Source organism: Ornithorhynchus anatinus, chromosome 1 (genome assembly GCF_004115215.2).
Source record: "Ornithorhynchus anatinus isolate Pmale09 chromosome 1, mOrnAna1.pri.v4, whole genome shotgun sequence".
Lineage (NCBI taxonomy): Eukaryota > Metazoa > Chordata > Mammalia > Monotremata > Ornithorhynchidae > Ornithorhynchus > Ornithorhynchus anatinus.
The window spans coordinates 56,517,544-56,536,580 of NC_041728.1; the positions used below are offsets into that span (position 1 = coordinate 56,517,544).

General features: G+C 45.4%; 1 protein-coding gene across 2 annotated transcripts in view; it reads left to right on the forward strand.

The window, feature by feature from the left end:
- Nucleotides 1-19,037, forward strand: part of AK7 (adenylate kinase 7) — a 56,826-nt gene that overhangs the window by 20,497 nt on the left and 17,292 nt on the right. For both annotated transcript variants that reach the window (XM_029063284.2, XM_029063365.2), the window contains exons 7-11: nucleotides 2,148-2,236; nucleotides 5,150-5,240; nucleotides 6,009-6,086; nucleotides 8,237-8,386; nucleotides 13,401-13,529. In XM_029063284.2, the coding sequence (XP_028919117.1) occupies nucleotides 2,148-2,236; nucleotides 5,150-5,240; nucleotides 6,009-6,086; nucleotides 8,237-8,386; nucleotides 13,401-13,529 (537 nt within the window). The remainder of the gene's footprint in view (nucleotides 1-2,147; nucleotides 2,237-5,149; nucleotides 5,241-6,008; nucleotides 6,087-8,236; nucleotides 8,387-13,400; nucleotides 13,530-19,037) is intronic.

Sequence of the window (19,037 nt, forward strand, 5' to 3'; positions counted from 1 at the left end):
TTGGGGGAGGTGAGGCGGGAGGGCGTTCCAGGCCCGCGGGAGGACGTGGCCCGGGGGTCGACGGCGGGATAGGCGAGGACGGGGGACGGTGAGGAGGAGTCAACTGCCTCAACTCTCTTTCTCTCTGGCATTATTTCATCTTGCTCTTTTAAGACCGCATGGCAGCACTACCCAAAAGGCCAAATGCACTAGGCCTGAATTGCAATCAGTAGTGACATTATTATTAATAATAATAATGGTATTTGTTAAGCATTTACTATATAGGGAAGCAGCGTAGCTTAGAGGAAAGAGCCCGGGCTTGGGAGTCAGAGGTCTTGGGTTCTAATCCCGGCTCCGCCACTTATCTGTTGTGTGACCCTGGGCAAGTCACTTCATTTCCTTGTGCCTCAGTAGCTCATCTGTAAAATGGGGATTAAGACTGTGAGCCCCACGTGGGACAACTCCAGCTTGTATCTACCCCAGCATGTAGAACAGTGCTTGGCACATAGTATATGCGTAACAAATACCATTCTTCTTCTTCTTATTATATGTCAAGCATTATTCTAAGCTCTGGGGTAGATACAAACTAATCAGGTTGGACCCAGTCCCTCTCCCACACAGGGCTCATAGTCTTAATCTTCATCTTACAGATGAGGTAACTGAGACACTGAGAACTTCAGTGACTCACCCAAGGTCACACAGCAGACAAGTGGCAGAGCTGGGGTTAGAATCCAGGACCTTCTGACTCCCTGACCTGTAATTTATCCACTACTGCTCCCCAGGCCATGCTGCATACTGAATGCTTATTATGTGCAGCGCAGTCAGCCAATCGTATTTACTGAGCACTTACTGGGTGCAGAGCACTGTCCTAAGCGCTTGGGAGAGTACACTATAACAATAAACAGACACAGTCCCTGCCCACAACGAGTTTACAGTCCAGAGGGGTAGGCGGACATTAATATGACTAAATAAATTACAGATAAGTACAGAAGTGCTGGGAGGTTGGGAGAGGGGATGAATAAAGGAAACAAGTCAGGGTGATGCAGAAGGGGGTGGGGTTAAAGCTCACCTCCTCCAAGAGGCCTTCCCAGACTGAGCTCCCCTTTTCCCTCTGCTCCCTCTACCCCCCTCTTCACCTCTCCGCAGCTAAACCCTCTTTTCCCCCCATTTCCCTCTGCTCCTCCCCCCTCCCGTCCCATCCCTTCAGCACTGTACTCGTCCGCTCAACTGTATATATTTTCATTACCCTATTTTGTTAATGAGATATACATCGCCTCGATTCTATTTATTTGCTATTGTTTTAATGAGATGTTCATCCCCTTGATTCTATTTATTGCTATTGTTCTCGTCTGTCCGTCTCCCCCGATCAGACTGTAAGCCCGTCAATGGGCAGGGACTGTCTCTATCTGCTACCGATTTGTCCATTCCAAGTGCTTAGTACAGTGCTCTGCACATAGTAAGCGCTCAATAAATACTACTGAATGAATGAATGGAGACCTTTTGGAGGAGATGTGCCTTCAGTATGGCTTTGAAGCAGGGGAGAGTAATTGTCTGTGGGGGAATCCCAGGCCAGACGCAGGGAATGGGCGAGAATGCACACACAGACACACTCCCTCCAACACTCCTAACTCATCTCTGTTGTATTGTACTCTCCCGAGCAATTAGTGCAGTGCTCTGCGCACAGTAACCCCTGAATAAAGCCGAATGATTGAATGATCCCCAGCCTGAGCAGCCTTCCCCCTCTGCTAGCAGACTAAAGTTCTCTCATCAGTCTAATGCCAGAGAACACATAGCTGTCGGTAATCTCACTCTTCAAGTCAAAGTTCTTCGAAGGTTGAGGAGTCGGGAAAGGAGCCACTGGATGTCGAAGAAGGAGGCGTTTGAGCCAGGGTAAACTTGGCACATGCTGAAAAGCCAGAACCTCATTCACAAAGTTAGAGTATGTGCTAAGAAATACTGGAATTAAATTCTTTAGCACTATCACGGAAATGTGCTCGCTGAAGGTCATAGAGAGGGATCCCTGGAAAATCCTTGCTATCACCATCATGTACTGAACAGATGGCATAAACTGCTATTAGATGGCTGGGGAAGTGATCTTGTAGTCCCAGTTAATGATCCCAGTGCATGTCTAGCATTATCTATTAGAAATAACTTTCATTTCTTTTCAGAACGCTTGGTTGGGTGAGATTCCCGCACTGCCCATTTTTGGTGAGGGAACAAATATAATTCCGACAATTCACATCCTTGATTTAGCAGGGTAAGTATTTTTCATAGGCGAAGTTTTCAGGCAATTAAATAAAACCTAGTGACTTCAAATCACAAATTTTCTATTAAGCTTTTGCACGAGTAATTTCTTTCAGTGAAGTATTTGCTCCTGAAAATCAAGCGTTCGAGCAGGATGCGTTACGGTAGTAAAAAACAAAAAGCAAAACCAAAAACAAGGTAAAGCTTCCCGAAATACCTTGCTGCTTATCTTCCAGGTCAATGCCATTTATTTTGGTTGGGCCTGGGTCAGGTTTTGAGTCTCCATAGAGAAGAGCAGACAGCTGTGGTTCTGAGATTTGCGACTTTATTCTTATTAATATCTGTCTCCCCTCTAGACTGTAAGTTCATTGGAGGCAAGGAATGAGTCTGCTAATTGTACTTGCCCAAACGCTTAGTACAGTGTTCTGCACATAATAAGCCTTAAATAAATACCATTGATTGATTCATTAACTTCAGGACTGAGAGCCTATGACAAGGAATTGATTACAGTGCTATAGTATAGTGTTATAATAATTTAGTGTTTTGTCCAGAAGGAACTTGCCTGCTAATTCTGTTGTATTATACTGTCCCAAGTTCTTAGTACAGTGTTCTGCACTTTGTAAGCACTCAATAAATATTATTGATTTGACTGATTGATCCAGAACCAATCAATCAATGGTATTTAAGCACTTGGGAAAATATAATAACGCAGGGAAGCAGCGTGGCCTGGAGGAAAGAGCCCGGGCTGGGGAGTCAGAGGTCGTGGGTTCTAATCCCAGCTCTGCCACTTGTCAGCTGTGTGACCTTGGGAAAGTCACTTAACTTCTTTGGGCCTCAGTTACCTCACCTGTCAAATGGGGATGAAGACTGTGAGCCCCACCTGGGACAACCTGATTACCTTGTATCTACCCCAGCACTTAGAACAGTGCTTGGCACATAATAAACACTTAAATACCAACATTATTATAATTGTTATTAGAACTGATTCCTGCCCACAGGAAGCTTTACAATCCACATACAGAACCACTCAGATGCTCCTCAGTCAATCAGTGGAATTTACTGAGTGCTTATTGTATGCAGAGCACTGATTAGGGAATGTGTCTGTTATATTCTTCTATTCTCCCATTGGCTTAGTACAGTGCTCTGCACACAGTAAGCACTCGATAATTCATTCGTTCAATCATATTTACTGAGCACTTACTGTGTGCAGAGCACTGTACTAAGCGCTTGGGGTGTGCAGTTCGGCAACAGAGACAATCCCTGCCCAACAACTTGAGGGAGTACAATACAACAGGGTTGATAGACCTGTCTTCTCACTTCAAAATGAAAAGTTCTCTAGGAATACGAATCTTTCCCCAAATTACTTATGCACAGATAAGGTTGACTTTATTATCAATTTCAGGTTCTCACACTCTCCCTAAAAAGGGAGGAGCAGGCCACGTGTTGCCTTCTTTCGTACTATTTCTGGAGAGGCTTTTAGCCCCAGGCTTGAGGGAACACCTGGTTGGAAAGCTTTATGGTATTACTGAGCTACAAAAGATTGTTCTCCTACGGTGTTGTACTAGATTGCTCTTCTAGAGCGGAGTTCACGTCTATTATTCGGTCAGTGGCATTAATTGGGTGCTGCAGTATGACTGTATTACACTCTGCTCTCCCAAATGCTTAGCACAGTGCCCTGTACAGAGTATTCACTCAATAAAAACATCGATTGCTTGACTGATTAGTGGATGCATAACCCCTGAGCTCTAGTCTCCCCACGGAGACTAGGACAGTTCTTGTGCTTTGGCCATCTGGGTAGGGAGAGGAGAATGTTCTGGCAGCGAATGTGGCCGGGGTATTCAATCAGTCCATCAGTCGATCATGTTTATTGAGGGCTGTGCTGTACTGAGGGCTTACACTGTACTAAGCGCTTGGGAGAGTTCAATATAACAGGGTGGGTAGACCCGTTCCCTGCCCATAACAAGTGTACAGGGTGCTACAGGAGGTGATTTGGCCAAGTTTTGGGTTTTTTGCCGGGTTCCACGAGATCCCTCGGCTGCTAACCTGTGAAAAAATCCTCTTTGGCACATCGGTGTTCTAGCTGCTGCCAGGCTTAACGAGAGTGAATTTCTTTGTGGGATATCACGGTGAAGGAGAGAAGGGGAGTCTATGGCAGTGATTTTCTGCTGGGACACCTTGAAAGCTTTTATTTCTTTAGGTATGTACTGATTTTTTTTTAAAGACACCTGTACCGGAAGTATAGATGGCCACCTTGAAGTGAGCGTAATTTTCCACCCCCCTCTGCCCGGGCCATGTCCCCTTTAAAGTCCACGTCCCACGATCTGGCTTGGCGTATAGCAGCGACTGCTCAACTAGAAAGGGAAGGCCATCCTTTCCACTGTGGAAGCAGCTTGGCCTAGTGGAAAGAGCATGGGTCTGGAAGTCAGAGGTCATGAGTTCTAATCCCAGCTCTGCCACTTGTCTGCTGTGTGACCTCGGGCAAATCGCTTCACTTCTCTGGGCCTCAGTTACCTCCTCTGTAAAATGGGGATTAAGACTTTGAGCCCCAACTCTGTCACTCGTTATGGGCAGGGAATGGGTGTGGTATTGTTATATTATAGTCTCCCAAGCGCTTAGTATAGTGCTCTACACACGATAAGCGCTCAATAATATGACAGAATGAATACGATCGAATGAATGTGGGACAGGGACTGTGCCCAGCCTGATTACCTTGTATCTACTCCAGCGCTTAGATTAGGTGCTTGGCACATAGTAACTGCTTAACAAATCCCACCATTATTATGATTATTATTATATGTGAAAGAATGCCAATCGCCACCAATAATATTCCCAACAGTCCACTCCCTGACCCTGCTAGCTTGACTTTTTGAAATTTCTCCGTATTAGGGGGCTTGGGTTTTTATTTTCCGTCGTTGTTGTATTGCAGAGTGTTACAAAATATAGCAGATCATAGGCCAAGGACTCATTACCTAATTGCTGTGGATGACTCTCTTCATACTCTGGGAGAAATAGTTAAGGTAAAATACTTGCAGGCTCCATTTTGATATTGTTCTTGCACCTTACTTGTACAATACAAATAAATAAATTACAGGCATGTACATAAGTGCTGTGGGGCTGGGTTGGGGGAAGAACCAAGGGAGCAAGTCAGGGTGACGCAGAAGGAAGTGGGAGAAGAGGAAAGGGAGGGCTTAGTCAGGGAAGGCCTCTTGGAGGAGACGTGCCTGAAATAAGGCTTTGAAGGCGGGGAGAGTGATTTGTCTGTCGATGTGAGGCGGGAGGGCATTTCAGGCCAGAGGCAGGATGTGGGCTAGGTGTCCGTGGTGAGATAGCAGAGAGTGAGGCACAGTGAGAAGGTTAGCATTAGAGGGGTGAAGTTTGCCGGCTGAGTTGTAGAAGGAGAGTGGCGAGGTGAGGTAGGAGGGGGCCTGGTGGTGGAGCGCAGAGTACAGGGAAGTGAAGCGACTTGCCGAGGTCAAGTGGCAGACCTGGGATTAGAACTCAGGTCCTTCTGACTCCCAACCCGTGCTCTAGCCTCTAGGCCACTCTTCCACATGGAGCTCTTGAAAATACCGCCATCATAGACCAAAGGAAGGAGACGAGGGTGGAGACCTTGTGGAGGGGAACGAGGAAAAACTGCCCAACCTTGGCACGTTGTGCTTAATTCTCTTTTTTATATGAAGAGTGCAACGTGATTTTTTTTCTTTTCAGTTTTATTTTTGTTTGTCTGTTTTCTTTTTATTTTACATATTCATGTCAATAAAATAACTTATTCTTTCCTTCAACAGTGCATCAGTAAAAATGCCGGCTCTGGAAAAGTCCAGAAATTTCCCAAGGAAAATGCTTTCTTATCCAAAGACCTGACAGTTAGTATAAATGTTACTATTTTTCCAAATCATTTTTAGGAGCAGATTTGAATGAAAGTAGTTTAAATGTGTGGCAATATATTTTCCTGAAGGTTTGGCTCACAAGTTAGGTTATAGCTGGAGAAAAATGTGCAATTTTTGTCATTATGGGCATTAGCTGAAGCAACATTGATTGAGTGCCTACTCTGTGCAGAGCACTGTGCTAGTGCTTGGGGAGCATACATAAGTCAGAGACACAGCCTCTGCCCTCAAAGAGGTAACGATGCAATGATATTTATTTAGAGAAATAAAATCAGCCCAAATGCAATAGTTTTAAATCTTGTAAGAGGAAAAAAAAAAGATTTGGAGTCTTAGAACAATAGTATCAATGGAAATCACTTGACTCACATTACAAATAATTTCTCTTACATTCTAAAGGAACTTAATTAGGAATTTAATTAGAAATTTAAAAGGAATTTAATATATGAAAAGTGATATAGAACCTGTAAGGAACGAAGGAAGGAATGAAGGAAGTTTTAGGTGCCAGCCGTAAAAGCAGGCATTTAGTTACATTCATCCACTCCTGCTCTTTCTGTCACCACTGTCAGTTTGCCATGAAAATATTCTGGTTTATTATTTAGGTCAATCGGTTAATCAATCAATAAATGATATCGATTGAGCACTTACTGTGCGCAGAGCACCGTACTAAGCATCTGGGGGAATTCTATAGTGTTGGTAGCTTTGATTTCTGCCCTGAAAGTGCTTACGGTCTTGTGGAGGAAGCAGAATGAGATACATTAGAGGAAACAACAGAATATAAGCTTGGGTATGTAAGTGCTGTGGGGATGGAGGTAGGGTGAGTATCAAAGCGTTTATGGGCCATGGACTTAAGTACCCTGATTTTCTATGGCATTTTACTATCGGTGAACACTGGGTCGAGTGATTTCAGTAGGGCTTTGAAGGGGGAAAGTGTGCTAGTTTGGCGAATTTGAGGAGGGAGGGCACATGGCAACTTATTTGAACCCAGGTCCTCTGAATCCCAGACCTGTGCTCTTTCCACTAGACCACACTGCTTCTCATGTTTTCAGCTTTAATACGTAAATACGTTAGAAAGCTCTATTAAAATGGCTGTGGGAAATTGGATTAAAAATATGTTAAATGAAAAAAATCCCTGAAGACAATATAGAGGCTCTGTATTTAAGAAAATGTATTTCCCGCCTCCTTTTGGATAGGTATTCAGGCTAAACAAGAGGGCTGTCTCTCGCCATGCGGAAGTTTACTTAATAATCAGGTCTTTTCTCTTGATACAATTTTCTTGATAAAGATGAATTCTACTTTCAACTGATTCGCTTATTGTTCCTTGAATACCTCAAGGAAGTGTCAGGCAATCAACATTTCCAATGACTGAATAGCTGAAGCATGAGTTACAGTGAAAATTTACTGAATTAAAGAAGGCATGAATACCCTGATACTCCTACTCTAGGTCTTACTGGAATATTCATTTAACACTGTTGAAATATGAAATTAGCAATGCTAATTGGGCTCAGATTTTGAAAAATGAATTGCCAAGATAAAGTCAAATTAGTATTCACTTTCCATTGTAGTCTCACTTCCCACACCATAGGAACCATCTACATATCTTTTTTGCGCCCCTCTACCTGTAATTTATTTTAGTGTCAATTTCCTCTATTAGATTTTTAAGCTCCTTGAGGGCTGGAATCATGTCTAGTAATTGTATCGTACTCTCCCAGTTGCTTAGTTCAGTGCTCTGCACTCAGCATGACTGAAAAAATATGACCGATTGCTATTTAATAGTTTGTTCTATTTTATGACTCGTGCCACCAGCATAGTCTAGATTGTGGCTTTTCATTTCAGAAAAAGAGAGTTTAAATTCAAAGAGTATAGATTTGATTAAAATAAAAGATTTACATTGTAGACTTGATGATATAGATTTATATTTATGAGAATTTCCCACCTGAAACAAGGAAGTTGCCACAGTTTGGAGATAACATAGGATTGTAAAATGTTTAGTTCTTTAATTATTAGTGGTTTTTTTGTTTGGTGATATTTTAGTTAATTTTAGTTAATTACTTACTAGAGTAAGTAGAGAAGAATTGTCTAAAAAAAAAACCCCTCAAAACCCTAATTACCATTCCTATGACTTCTTTTAGCAAGCGTCTCTAGACCACTTACTGGTGAATCTGCGAATGGAAGCTGTATTTTTGAAGGAAAATTTTAACATTAGATGGGTCGCTCAAGCGGGATTGGTGGAGAGTATTGGAAAAATCTTCAAAGAGTACAAGAAAAAAAGAGGATTATTGGTAATTAATTTCTGAATGTTGTTGAAAGTCTTGATTTATCCAAAGAGGATGGTTTTGAAAATAGTACTGCTTAAATTTATTTATTTTTGTTGCTGCTGTTGGGAGTGCGCGTTCTTTCAATTCTAGAATGAGCAAGTTAGGCCCATTCTGAACTTTTGAAAACTTCAACTTGGGCAAGGATTGAAGGTAACAAATGAAAAAAATATGTATATTTATCAATATTCAATAACTATTGAATTTGACCAAAGTTAATAATAATAAGTGGCTTATCAATTCATGTTCTGAACAAACAGCCTGTTTAACTGTGGCATTCTATGGAAGTACAGTGTGATTTGGGGATATCCACTCTGAGTTCATACTGGGTAGTTAGAGAAAGAAAATAAGATGTCAGGGCAGACCCACTCTAACCGTAAAATTGCAAAACTTTCATCTGCTATTCGGCTAGCTTTCCCAGTAGGCACTCAAAAAGTAAGCAGCGTGGCTCGATGGAAAGAGCACGGGCTTAGGAGTCAGAAGTCATAGTTTCTAATCCAAGCTCCGACACCTGTCAGCTGTGTGATTTGGGGCAAGTCACTTCACTTCTCGCTGCCTCAGTTACCTCATCTGTAAAATGGGGATTAAGACTCTGAACCCCACATGGGACAACCTGATTACTCTGTATCTACCCCAGCGCTTAGAACAGTGTTCGGCACATAGTAGGCGATTAACAAATACCAACATTATTATTATTATTATTATTACCCTTATTACTACTTCTTGAAATCGTCTGTTAAAATAGAAGATAGTAGTGTTCTCTGGCTTGAAACCATCTGTTCAAATAGAAAATAGCAGTGTTCTTTGGGAAACAAGCCAGCCGTGGCAAATATTATCGTTATTATCATTATTGTATTTGTTAAGCATTTACTATGTGTCAAACATTGTTCTAAGTCCTGGGGTAGATACAAGTTAATTTGGTCATACACTGTCCCTGTCCCACATTAGGCTCAGACTTTAAGTAGGGAGTAGAACAGGCATTTATCTGTAAATAGTAAAAATCATATGAACAGCAAGTTATTTGTTATGGAAGAGGAGCACTGTGCCCTGGTGAGATGAGCATGGGCCTAGGAGTCTGAGGACCTGGGTTCTGATCCCAGCTCCACCACTTGTCTGCTGTGTGACCTTGGGCAAGTTACTTAACTTCTCTGTCTCTCAGTATCCTCAACTGTAAAATGAGGATTCAATATCTGTTGTCCCTCCTGTCAATCAATGGTATTTATAATAATAATAACGACGGTATTTGTTAAGCGCCAACCACTGTTCTAAGCGCTGGGGTAGATACAAGGTAATCAGGTTGTCCCACGTGGGGCTCGCAGTCTTAATCCCCATTTTACAGATGAGGTAACTGGGGCACAGAGAAGTTAAGTGACTCGTCCAAAGTCACCCAGCTGATAAGTGGTGGAGCCGGAATTAGAACCCACAACCTCTGACTCCCAAGCCCGTGCTCTTTCCACTAAGCCATGCTGCTTCTCTGAATTTACTGAACGCTTACTATGTCGGAGCACTGTACTAAGCGCCTGGGGGAATGCATCTGAACAGAATTAGAGGATACGTTACCCACCTATCATGAGCTTACCCTCTGGAGCCTACGGCCTACGGTCTCTAAGTAGGAGACTGTGAGTCCCACGTGGGACAGGGACTTGTACCTGACCTGATCGATTTTAATCTATTCCAGTGCTTCGGACAGCGCTCGACACGGTAATGACTAGCATAAACAAATTCTCATTTTACAGATGGGGAAACTGAGGCCCAGAGAAGTCGTGTAACTTGCCCAAGGTCACACACACAACCGGAAGCGTAGCCTAATGGATACGGCACGGGCCTGGGAGTCGGAAAGACCTGGGTTCTAATCCCAGCTGGTCTTGTCGTCTGCTCTGCGACCTCGGGCAAGTCACTTCACTTCTCCGGGCCTCGGTTCCCTCGACCGTGAAATGAAGCTCCCACGGCTTCAACCACCATCTCTAGGCGGACGATACCCGAATTTACATCTCCAGCCCTGATCTTTCTCCCTGTCCGCAGTCTCACGTTTCCTCTTGCCTTCAAAACATCTCTACTTGGAGGTCCTCCCGTTACCTCCAGCTTAACGTGTTCAAAACCGAGGCCCTTTTATCTTCCCACCTACACGCCGTCCTTCTCCTGACTTTCCCGTCACTTCAGGCGGCACTGTCACCCTTCCTGCCTCACAAGCCTCCTACCTTGGTGTCCTCCTTGACTCCTCTCTCTCATTCAACTTACATGTTCAATCCATCGCTAAATCCTCTCGATCCACCTTCGCAGCATCACTAAAAACCGCCCTTTCCTCTCCATCCAAACTGCTCCCACGTTAATCCCATCTTATAATACTAATAATGTTGGTATTTGTTAAGCGCCTACTACGTGCAGAGCACTGTTCTGACAGATACAGGGGAATGAGGTCCCCCGTGAGGCTCCCAGTCTTCATGCCCCTTTGACAGATGAGGGAATTGAGGTACAGAGAAGTGAAGTGACTCGCCCACAGTCACCCAGCTGACAAGGGGCAGAGCCGGGAGTCGAACCCATGACCTCTGACTCCCAAGCCCGGGCTCTTTCCACTCAGCCACGCTGCTTCTCTATCTTATCCCACCTTGATTTCTGTATCAGCCTCCTTGCTGACCTCCCAGCCTCCTGTCGCTCCCCACTCCGGTCCATACTTCACTCTGCTGCCCGGATCGTATTTCTACAAAAGCATTCAGGACATCTCACCCCGCTCCTCAAAAACCTCCGGTGGTTGCCCATCCACCTCGGCGTCAAACAAAAACTCCTCACCGTTGGCTTTAAAGCAGTCCATCGCCTCACCCTCTCTTACCTCACCTCTGCTACTCTACTACTACAAACCCAGCACACTTCGCTCCTCTACTGCTAACCTTGTCGCCGTGCCTCGATCTCGCCGCCGACCCCTCACCCACGCCCTGCCTCTGGCCTGGACCGTCCTCCCTCCTCAAATCCAACAGACAATTACTCTCCCCTACTTCGAAGCCTTATTGAAGGCCCATCTCCTCCAGGAGGCTTCCCTAAGCCCCCCTTTCCTCTTCCTCCGCTCCCTTCCTCGTCCCCCTGACCCGCTCCCTTTATCCTTCCCCCCTCCCGACCCCACAGCACTTACGTACATATTTGTAATTAACGTCCGTCTCCCCCCATCTGGACCGTAAGCTCGCTGTGAGCGGGGAATGTGTCTGTTGGTCATTGTAGTGTACTCTCCCCAGCGTGTGGCACACAGTAAGCCCTCGAGAAATACGACTGAATGAATGGGTGCCGAAGCGTTCGGACCAGAGTGGACAAGCCTAGCGGGAACCCGGGAGAGAGTTGGCTAACGTGGGCCCGGCAGCAACCAGAAGAACTCACTTCCCGGTCACGGTGCCACGGGGCACTTAACTCTGTCATCGCACTCTGCACCCCCATCGTCATCAGTGGTGTTTATTGGGAGCTTACCGTGGGCAGAGCACTGTACTAAACTCCCAGAAGACTAGAAGCAGCGTGGTACAGTGGAAAGAGCCCGGGCTTGGGAGTCGGAGTTCATGGGTTCGAATCCCCACTCCGTCGCTTGCCAGCTGTGCGATTTTGGGCAAGTCACTTACCTTCCCTGGGCCTCAGTTACCTCATCTGTAAAATGGGGATTAAAACCGTGAGCCCCACGTGGGACAACCTGATCACCTTGTTTCCCCCAGCGCTTAGAACAGTGCTTTGCACATAGTAAGTGCTTAACAAATACCACCATTTATTTATTTTACAAGAAACAGCATGGCGTAGTGGAAAATACATCCACAGAGTCGCTATGAATCGGAAAGGACTCGACGGCACTAGACGATGATAATGATATAATATGCATATATTATGGGAAGCGGCTTGGTCTAGTGGAAAGAGCACTGGTCTGGGAGTTGGAAGGTCATGGGTTCTAATCCCCACTCTGCCACTTGTCTGCTGTGTGACCTCGGGCAAGTCGCTTTACTTCTCTGGGCCTCAGTTATCTCATCTGAAAAATGGGGATTGAGACTGTGAGCCCCACATGGGACGAAGACCGTGTCCATCCCCATTTGCTTGTCTCCATCCCAGTGCTTAGTACAGTGTCTGGCACATAGTAAACACTTAACAGATGCCACAATTATTATTATTATTACGGTAGAATTAGTATCCAGTGGGAACACGTCTGGAAGGGGAGAGAGCGTGTAGGTGGTACTGGGTAAAGCATTCGGACTCTGATCGATTCCTTCAAACAACTTCTTGGTCCCAAAGCCTCTGGACCCTGGCTCATCCACTGTTCGTTCACTCATTCATTTGTTCGGTTGTATTTGTTGAGCGCTTACTGTGTGCCGAGCACTGTACTGAGCGCTTGAGTGATCCATCCTTATCACTAAGTGCTCGGGAGAGTAGAGCAGTAGCAAAGAACTTTCCCTGTCATCAGAGCACTTCCAATTTAGCAGGGGAGACCCCCAAAACTAGCAGGAAAAAGAGCAAAGGTAAAAGAGGAAGCAGAACAGACATATCGGGACCCACATCTGAACAAATAGCCAAAGGTATAGAAAAACATTAAAAAAATGAAAATATCTGCATTTCTGTGAGTGGTGGGGATAGGAATGAATTAAACAAAGACTGTGATGGAGTGTTGGGCGGATTCATTCATTCAATCGTATTTATGGAGGGCTTACTGTGTGCAGAGCACTGTATTAAGCACTTGGGAAAGGACAGATGTGACTGGGGTTCTCTGAATTAATCAGGGAAGCCTTCTTGGAAGAGGTGGGACTTTAACCGAGTTGCCTATGGGGAGAGCTGTGGCTTGGTGAATTTGGGAATGGGGAGGGATTTTCCAGGCTGAGACAACACTCAACTCAAAGAGGTTTTTACATTTTAAAAAAGATGCATAAACACATACCTGTATCTCTTTCTGAAATGAAAATTACCCATTTCCCATGTGGTGTGCGACATATACTTAAGGACTATGTTTTTCATCTTCCTTCTATTTCAGCCAATCAAGATTTGTATTGTCGGTCCTCCTGCAGTGGGAAAGTCTACCATCGCCGAAGCCCTTTGCCAACATTACAAACTACATCACATTCAAATAAAGGATGTGATTTCTGAGGCCATAGCAAAGCTGGTAACTATGCTTTTTGATCACGCTTTGGGTTTTAATTTTCAATTTTTTGAAACTATCATTATCATCTCCTACGGTCTCTAGAAAAAGGATGGATCTTTACCGGTTGTATCTAGGTCGTAGGAAATCGGCTGTGTTCTACAGGATATCATTTCCTTCGACCCTATCGATAGTATTTTCTTTATTAATATTATATATCATGATATATAATAATTACATATTATATCGATATACTATAACCGTAACGGTGATAACGGAGGAACTGTTAGCGAGGTTAGGGTTTATGGCAGAAGACAGGGCGTTCTGGAGAAAATTCATCCACAGAGTCGCTAGGAATTTGAAATGACTCGACGGCACTTGATGATAATAATGATATGATATGCATCTGTTATGGGAAGCAGCATAGGCTAGCGGAAAGACCCCGGGCCTGGGAGTCAGAGGACGTGGGTTCTAATCCCAGCTCTGCCACGTGTCTGCTGTGTGACCTCGGGCGAGTCACTTCACTTCTCTGTGCCTCAGTTACCTCATATTAATAATAATGTCGGTATCTCTTAAGCGCTTACTAAGTGCCAAGCACTGTTCTAAGCGCTGGGGTAGATATAAGGTAATCAGATTGTCCCATGTAGTAGGGCTCACAGTCTTCAGCCCCATTTTACAGATGAGGTAACTGAGGCACAGAGAAGCTGAGTGACTCGCCCAAGGTCATACGTCTGTAAAAGGGGGATTGAGACTGTAAATCTCAAGTGGGATAGGGACTGTGCCCAACCCGATGATCTTGTATCTACCCCAGCGCTTAGAACAGTGCTGGTCATATAGGAAGGGCTTAACAAACAATACAATTATTCTTATTCTTATTCTATATGTATGAATGCATAAATACTATTGAATGAATGAATGATATAGAAAAAGTGGCATTTGTGTGCATATCCACATACATCTTTATACACGCTCACACCTCCCACACCACGGTCCTTCATTTTAGAAGACAACGTCAACTCTGTCGTATTGTACTCTCCCAATCACTTAGTAAAGTGCTCCGAACAAATTAAATCCTCAGTAAATGTGATTGCTCCATGCTACTGACAGATCCGTCCCTTGATGCAAGGTACAGTTTCACCAAGCGCCACGTTCCGGTGAGCTGGGGTTGACATAAATGAGACAGAAGCTTTTTCTTACCCCTGCCCCAACTGGGAGGATTAGAGGGCTCGTGTTAATGCAGTTGCTCAGAAAACCAGGTAGTTGCTGGGCCCTTGTTATTATTATTAATTATTAATCGTGTTTATTGAGTGCTTATTGTGTACAAAGCACTGTCCTCAACGCTTGGGAGAGTACAATATAACATTAAACACATTCCCTGCCCACAACAGGCGCACAATTCTACTAAAATAAGCAGCATTTCCTGAATCTGCACTCTGAAAGTCTGTGTCTCCATTTACTAATCGCGAAGCCCGTTCCCATATTCAGAACAACCTATTTTTGTAGAATCGAGCGTTGCGTCGAGCTCATCTGTTACCCTGGGATTCCTTGAACGAGGCACCTGTATTTCGTAAGTAATTCAGTAAAACTTCAAAAATTTTGTCACTTATGAAAATCTGGACTACCGCTATTCTGAAAAATTCTTCTTAGGCCTGTCTAGGTTCACCTACTCTCTCTTCAGGCTTGGAGATGGGAGCCATGTCCCTTCTGAGTGTTTGACCAATTAGCCATGTACGCACGTAAAGGGTGAGACACGAGAGGGAGATGAGAAGTAGTATATTTATTAAGCGCTAACCACGTGCGGAGCCCTGTACTAAGTGCTGGGAAAGACTACGCAGGTGGGATTCAGACAGAGTCTCTGCCCCTGGGGTGGGGTCTCACAAGCCAGATTCATGTAAACTCAGTATGGGCGGGGACCATGTCTGCTCACTAGAGAAGCAGCGTGGCTCAGTGGAAAGAGCCCGGGCTTGGGAGTCAGAGGTCATGGGTTCGAATCCCGGCTCCGCCACTCGTCAGCTGTGTGACTGGGGGCGAGTCACTTCACTTCTCCGGGCCTCAGTTACCTCGTCTGTAAAGTGAGGATTAACTGTGAGCCTCATGTGGGACCACCTGATTACCCTGTATCTACCCCAGTGCTTAGAACAGTGCTCTGTACATAGTAAGTGCTTAACAAATACCAACATTATTATTATTATTATTATTCTGTTGCATTGTACTCTCCCAAGCACTTAGTAATAATAATAATAATAATGTCAGTATTTGTTAAGTGCTTACTATGTGCAGAGCACTGTTCTAAGCGCTGGGGTAGATAAAGGGCAATCAGGTTGTCCCATGTGAGTTAGTCCCCATTTTACAGATGAGGTAACTGAGGCCCGGAGAAGTGAAGTGACTTGCCCACAGTCACACAGCTGACAAGTGGCAGAGCTGGGATTCGAACCCATGACCTCCGACTCCCAAGCCCGGGCTCTTTCCACAGAGCCACGCTGCTTCTAGACAGAATTCTGCACATAGTAAGCCCTCAATAAATACGATCGATTGATTGACAAGCTCTTTCTGTGATCCCGTTCTTGCGGGAAGCTATAAATCTGGAAAGCGCCGGTTCCAGAATATTCTGTTAGAATGGAATTGACCTAAGCTGTTCATGGTGCTCTTGGTTTTAAGCCTCCTTTACAAATTACAATTACAACAAGTAAGAGTACTAGTAGTTGAAGTATTTACTGAGTACCCACTTGGTGTAGTGGGTGCCAAGGACCCATAGGGATGCCAAGTCAGTCAGTCAATCAATCAGTGGGATTTTTGAGTACTTACTCTCTGCAAAGCACTGTACTAAAGAGGAGAGTACTAAAGAGGAGAGTCGGAGCAGCGTAGCTCAGTGGAAAGAGCATGGGGTTTGGAGTCAGAGATTATGGGTTCGAATCCCAGCTCTGCCACTTGTCAGCTGTGTGACTTTGGACAAGTCACTTAACTTCTCTGTGCCTCAGTTCCCTCATCTGTAAAAGGGGGATTAAGAGTGTGAGCCCCACTGTGGGACGACCTGATTCCCTTGTGTCTACCCCAGCGCTTAGAACAGTGCTCTGCACATAGTAAGCGCTTAACAAATACCAACATTATTATTGTTATTATTACCATACAACAGAGTCGGTAGGCCCGTTTCCTGCTCACAGTGTGTAAGCAGTGTGTTCTAATGGATAGAACACGGGCCTGGGAGTCAGAAGAACCTGGGTTCTAATTCCGACTCCACCACTTGCCTGATGTGTGACCTTGGGCAAGTCACTTCACTTCTCTGGGCTTCAGTGACCTCATCTGTAAAATGGGGATTAAGACGGTGGGACGTGGACAGTGTCTGACCTGATTACCTTGTATCTACCCTTGCATTTCGAACATTCCCTGGCACATAGTAAGCACCTAACAAATACTATTAAAAAAATGAGCTTACAGTCTATGGGGGGAGACAGACACTAGTATAAATTGATTAGACTGTAAGCCCGTGATTAGACTGTAAGCCCGTCAGAGGGCAGGGACCGTCTCTATCTGTTACCCATTTGTCCATTCCAAGCGCTTAGTACAGTGCTCTGCACATAGGAAGCGCTCAATAAATACTATTGAATGAATTTACAGATCTGTACACAAGTGCTGTGGGACTGACGTGGGGGTTGGGGGGAGTGCATGAATACCAAATTCATTCTTTCATTCAATCAAATTTACAGAGCGGTTACTGTGCGCAGGGCACTGTCCTGAGCGCTTGGGAGAGTGCAATACTACAACAAACAGACACATTCCCCGCCCACAACGAGCTTACAGTCTGGGTGGGGAGGCGGGGAGACAGACGTTAATATATTAAAAAAACCCCTACAGATACGTACATAAGCAGCAGTGGCACGGAAGAGAGTCGAGGGTGGAGACTCAGGTTTATGGCGCGGAAGGAGGCACTTCTGCACTTTTACCAAGAAAACTCTATGGATCCAGAACCGGAACGTTTGGAAGCAGAGGTGGAGCCTTCTGGGAGAGATGTGTCCGCGGAGTCGCTATGGGTCGGAAACGACTCGACAGCATAAGACAAGACATAAGCAAATGCATAAAAGCGTGGGAATGTGTGCCTACTGGAGTTGACTGTGTGTCTACTGTGTACAAAGCGCTGTACGGATGTGTACCTACTGGGATTGGCTGAGGGCCTACTGTGTACACAACGCCGTACTTCCCATTTGAGAGACCACAATAGAGTCAATAGAGAGTATCCTTGCCCTCTAGTCAGCCGGTCTGTCAAACATGTTTACTGTGTGCAGTATAACAATAAACAGGCATTCCTTGCCCACAGTGAGTTTACAGTCTAGAGGGGGAGACGGGCATTAATATAAATAAATAAATGACCGATGTGTACCTAAGCGCTGTGGGGCTGGGAGGGAAAATGAATAAAGGGAGCAGGTCAGGGTGATGTAGAAGGGAGTGGGAGAAGAGGAAAGGAGAGCTTAGTCAGGGAAGACCTCTCGGAGGAGATGTGCCTTCAGTAAGCCTCGGAAGGGCGAGGAGGTTAATCGTCTGTCAGATATGAGGAGGGCGGGCATTCCAGGCCCGAGGCAGGACGTGAGTGAGAGGTTGGCGGCGAGATAGACGGATCGGGGTACGGTGAGAAGGTTAACTTACGGTGAGAAGGTTAACCTTAGGGGAGTGTTAGCATTAGCATTAGGTGTTTATAATCTCTCATAATATCCCGGCTGGATTATTGTGTCAGCTCTCATAATATCCCGGCTGGATTATTGTGTCAGCCTTCTCTCTGACCTCCCTTCCTCCTGTCTCTCCCCGCTCCAGTCTATTCTTCATTCCGCTGCCCGGCTCATCTTCCTGCAGAAACGCTCTGGGCCTGTCACTCTTCTTAAAAACCTCCAGTGGTTGCCTATCGACCTCCGCGTGAAACAAAAACCTCTCACTCTAGGCTTCAAGGCTCTCCATCACCTCGCTCCCTCCTACCTCTCCTCCCTTCTCTCTTTCTACCGCCCACCCCGCACGCTCCGCTCCTCCGCCGCCCACCTCCTCACCGTCCCCCGTTCTCGCCTCTCCCGCCATCGACCCCTGGGCCACGTCCTCCCGCTGTCCTGGAACGCCCTCCCTCCTCACCTCTGCCAAATTAACTCCCTTCCCCTCTACAAAGCCCTTCTGAGAGCTCACCTCCTCCAAGAGGCCTTCCCACACTGAGCTTCCCCATTTCCCTCTGCGCCCTCTGCTCCCTCTCCCTTCCCCCCTTCACCTCCCCTCAGCTAAGCCCCTTTTCCCACTTTTTCCCCCTTTTCTCTCTGGTCCCCCTCTCCCTTGCCCCCACCTCAGCACTGTGCTCATTTGTATATATTATTTATTACCCTATTAATTTTGTTAACGAGGTGTCCATCCCCTTGATTCTATTTATCGTGATTATGTTGTCTCGTTTTTGTCCGTCTGTCTCCCCCGATTAGACTGTAAGCCCATCATTGGGCAGGGACTGTCTCTATCTGTTGCCGAAATGTACATTCCAAGCACTTAGTGCAGTGCTCTGCACATAGTTAG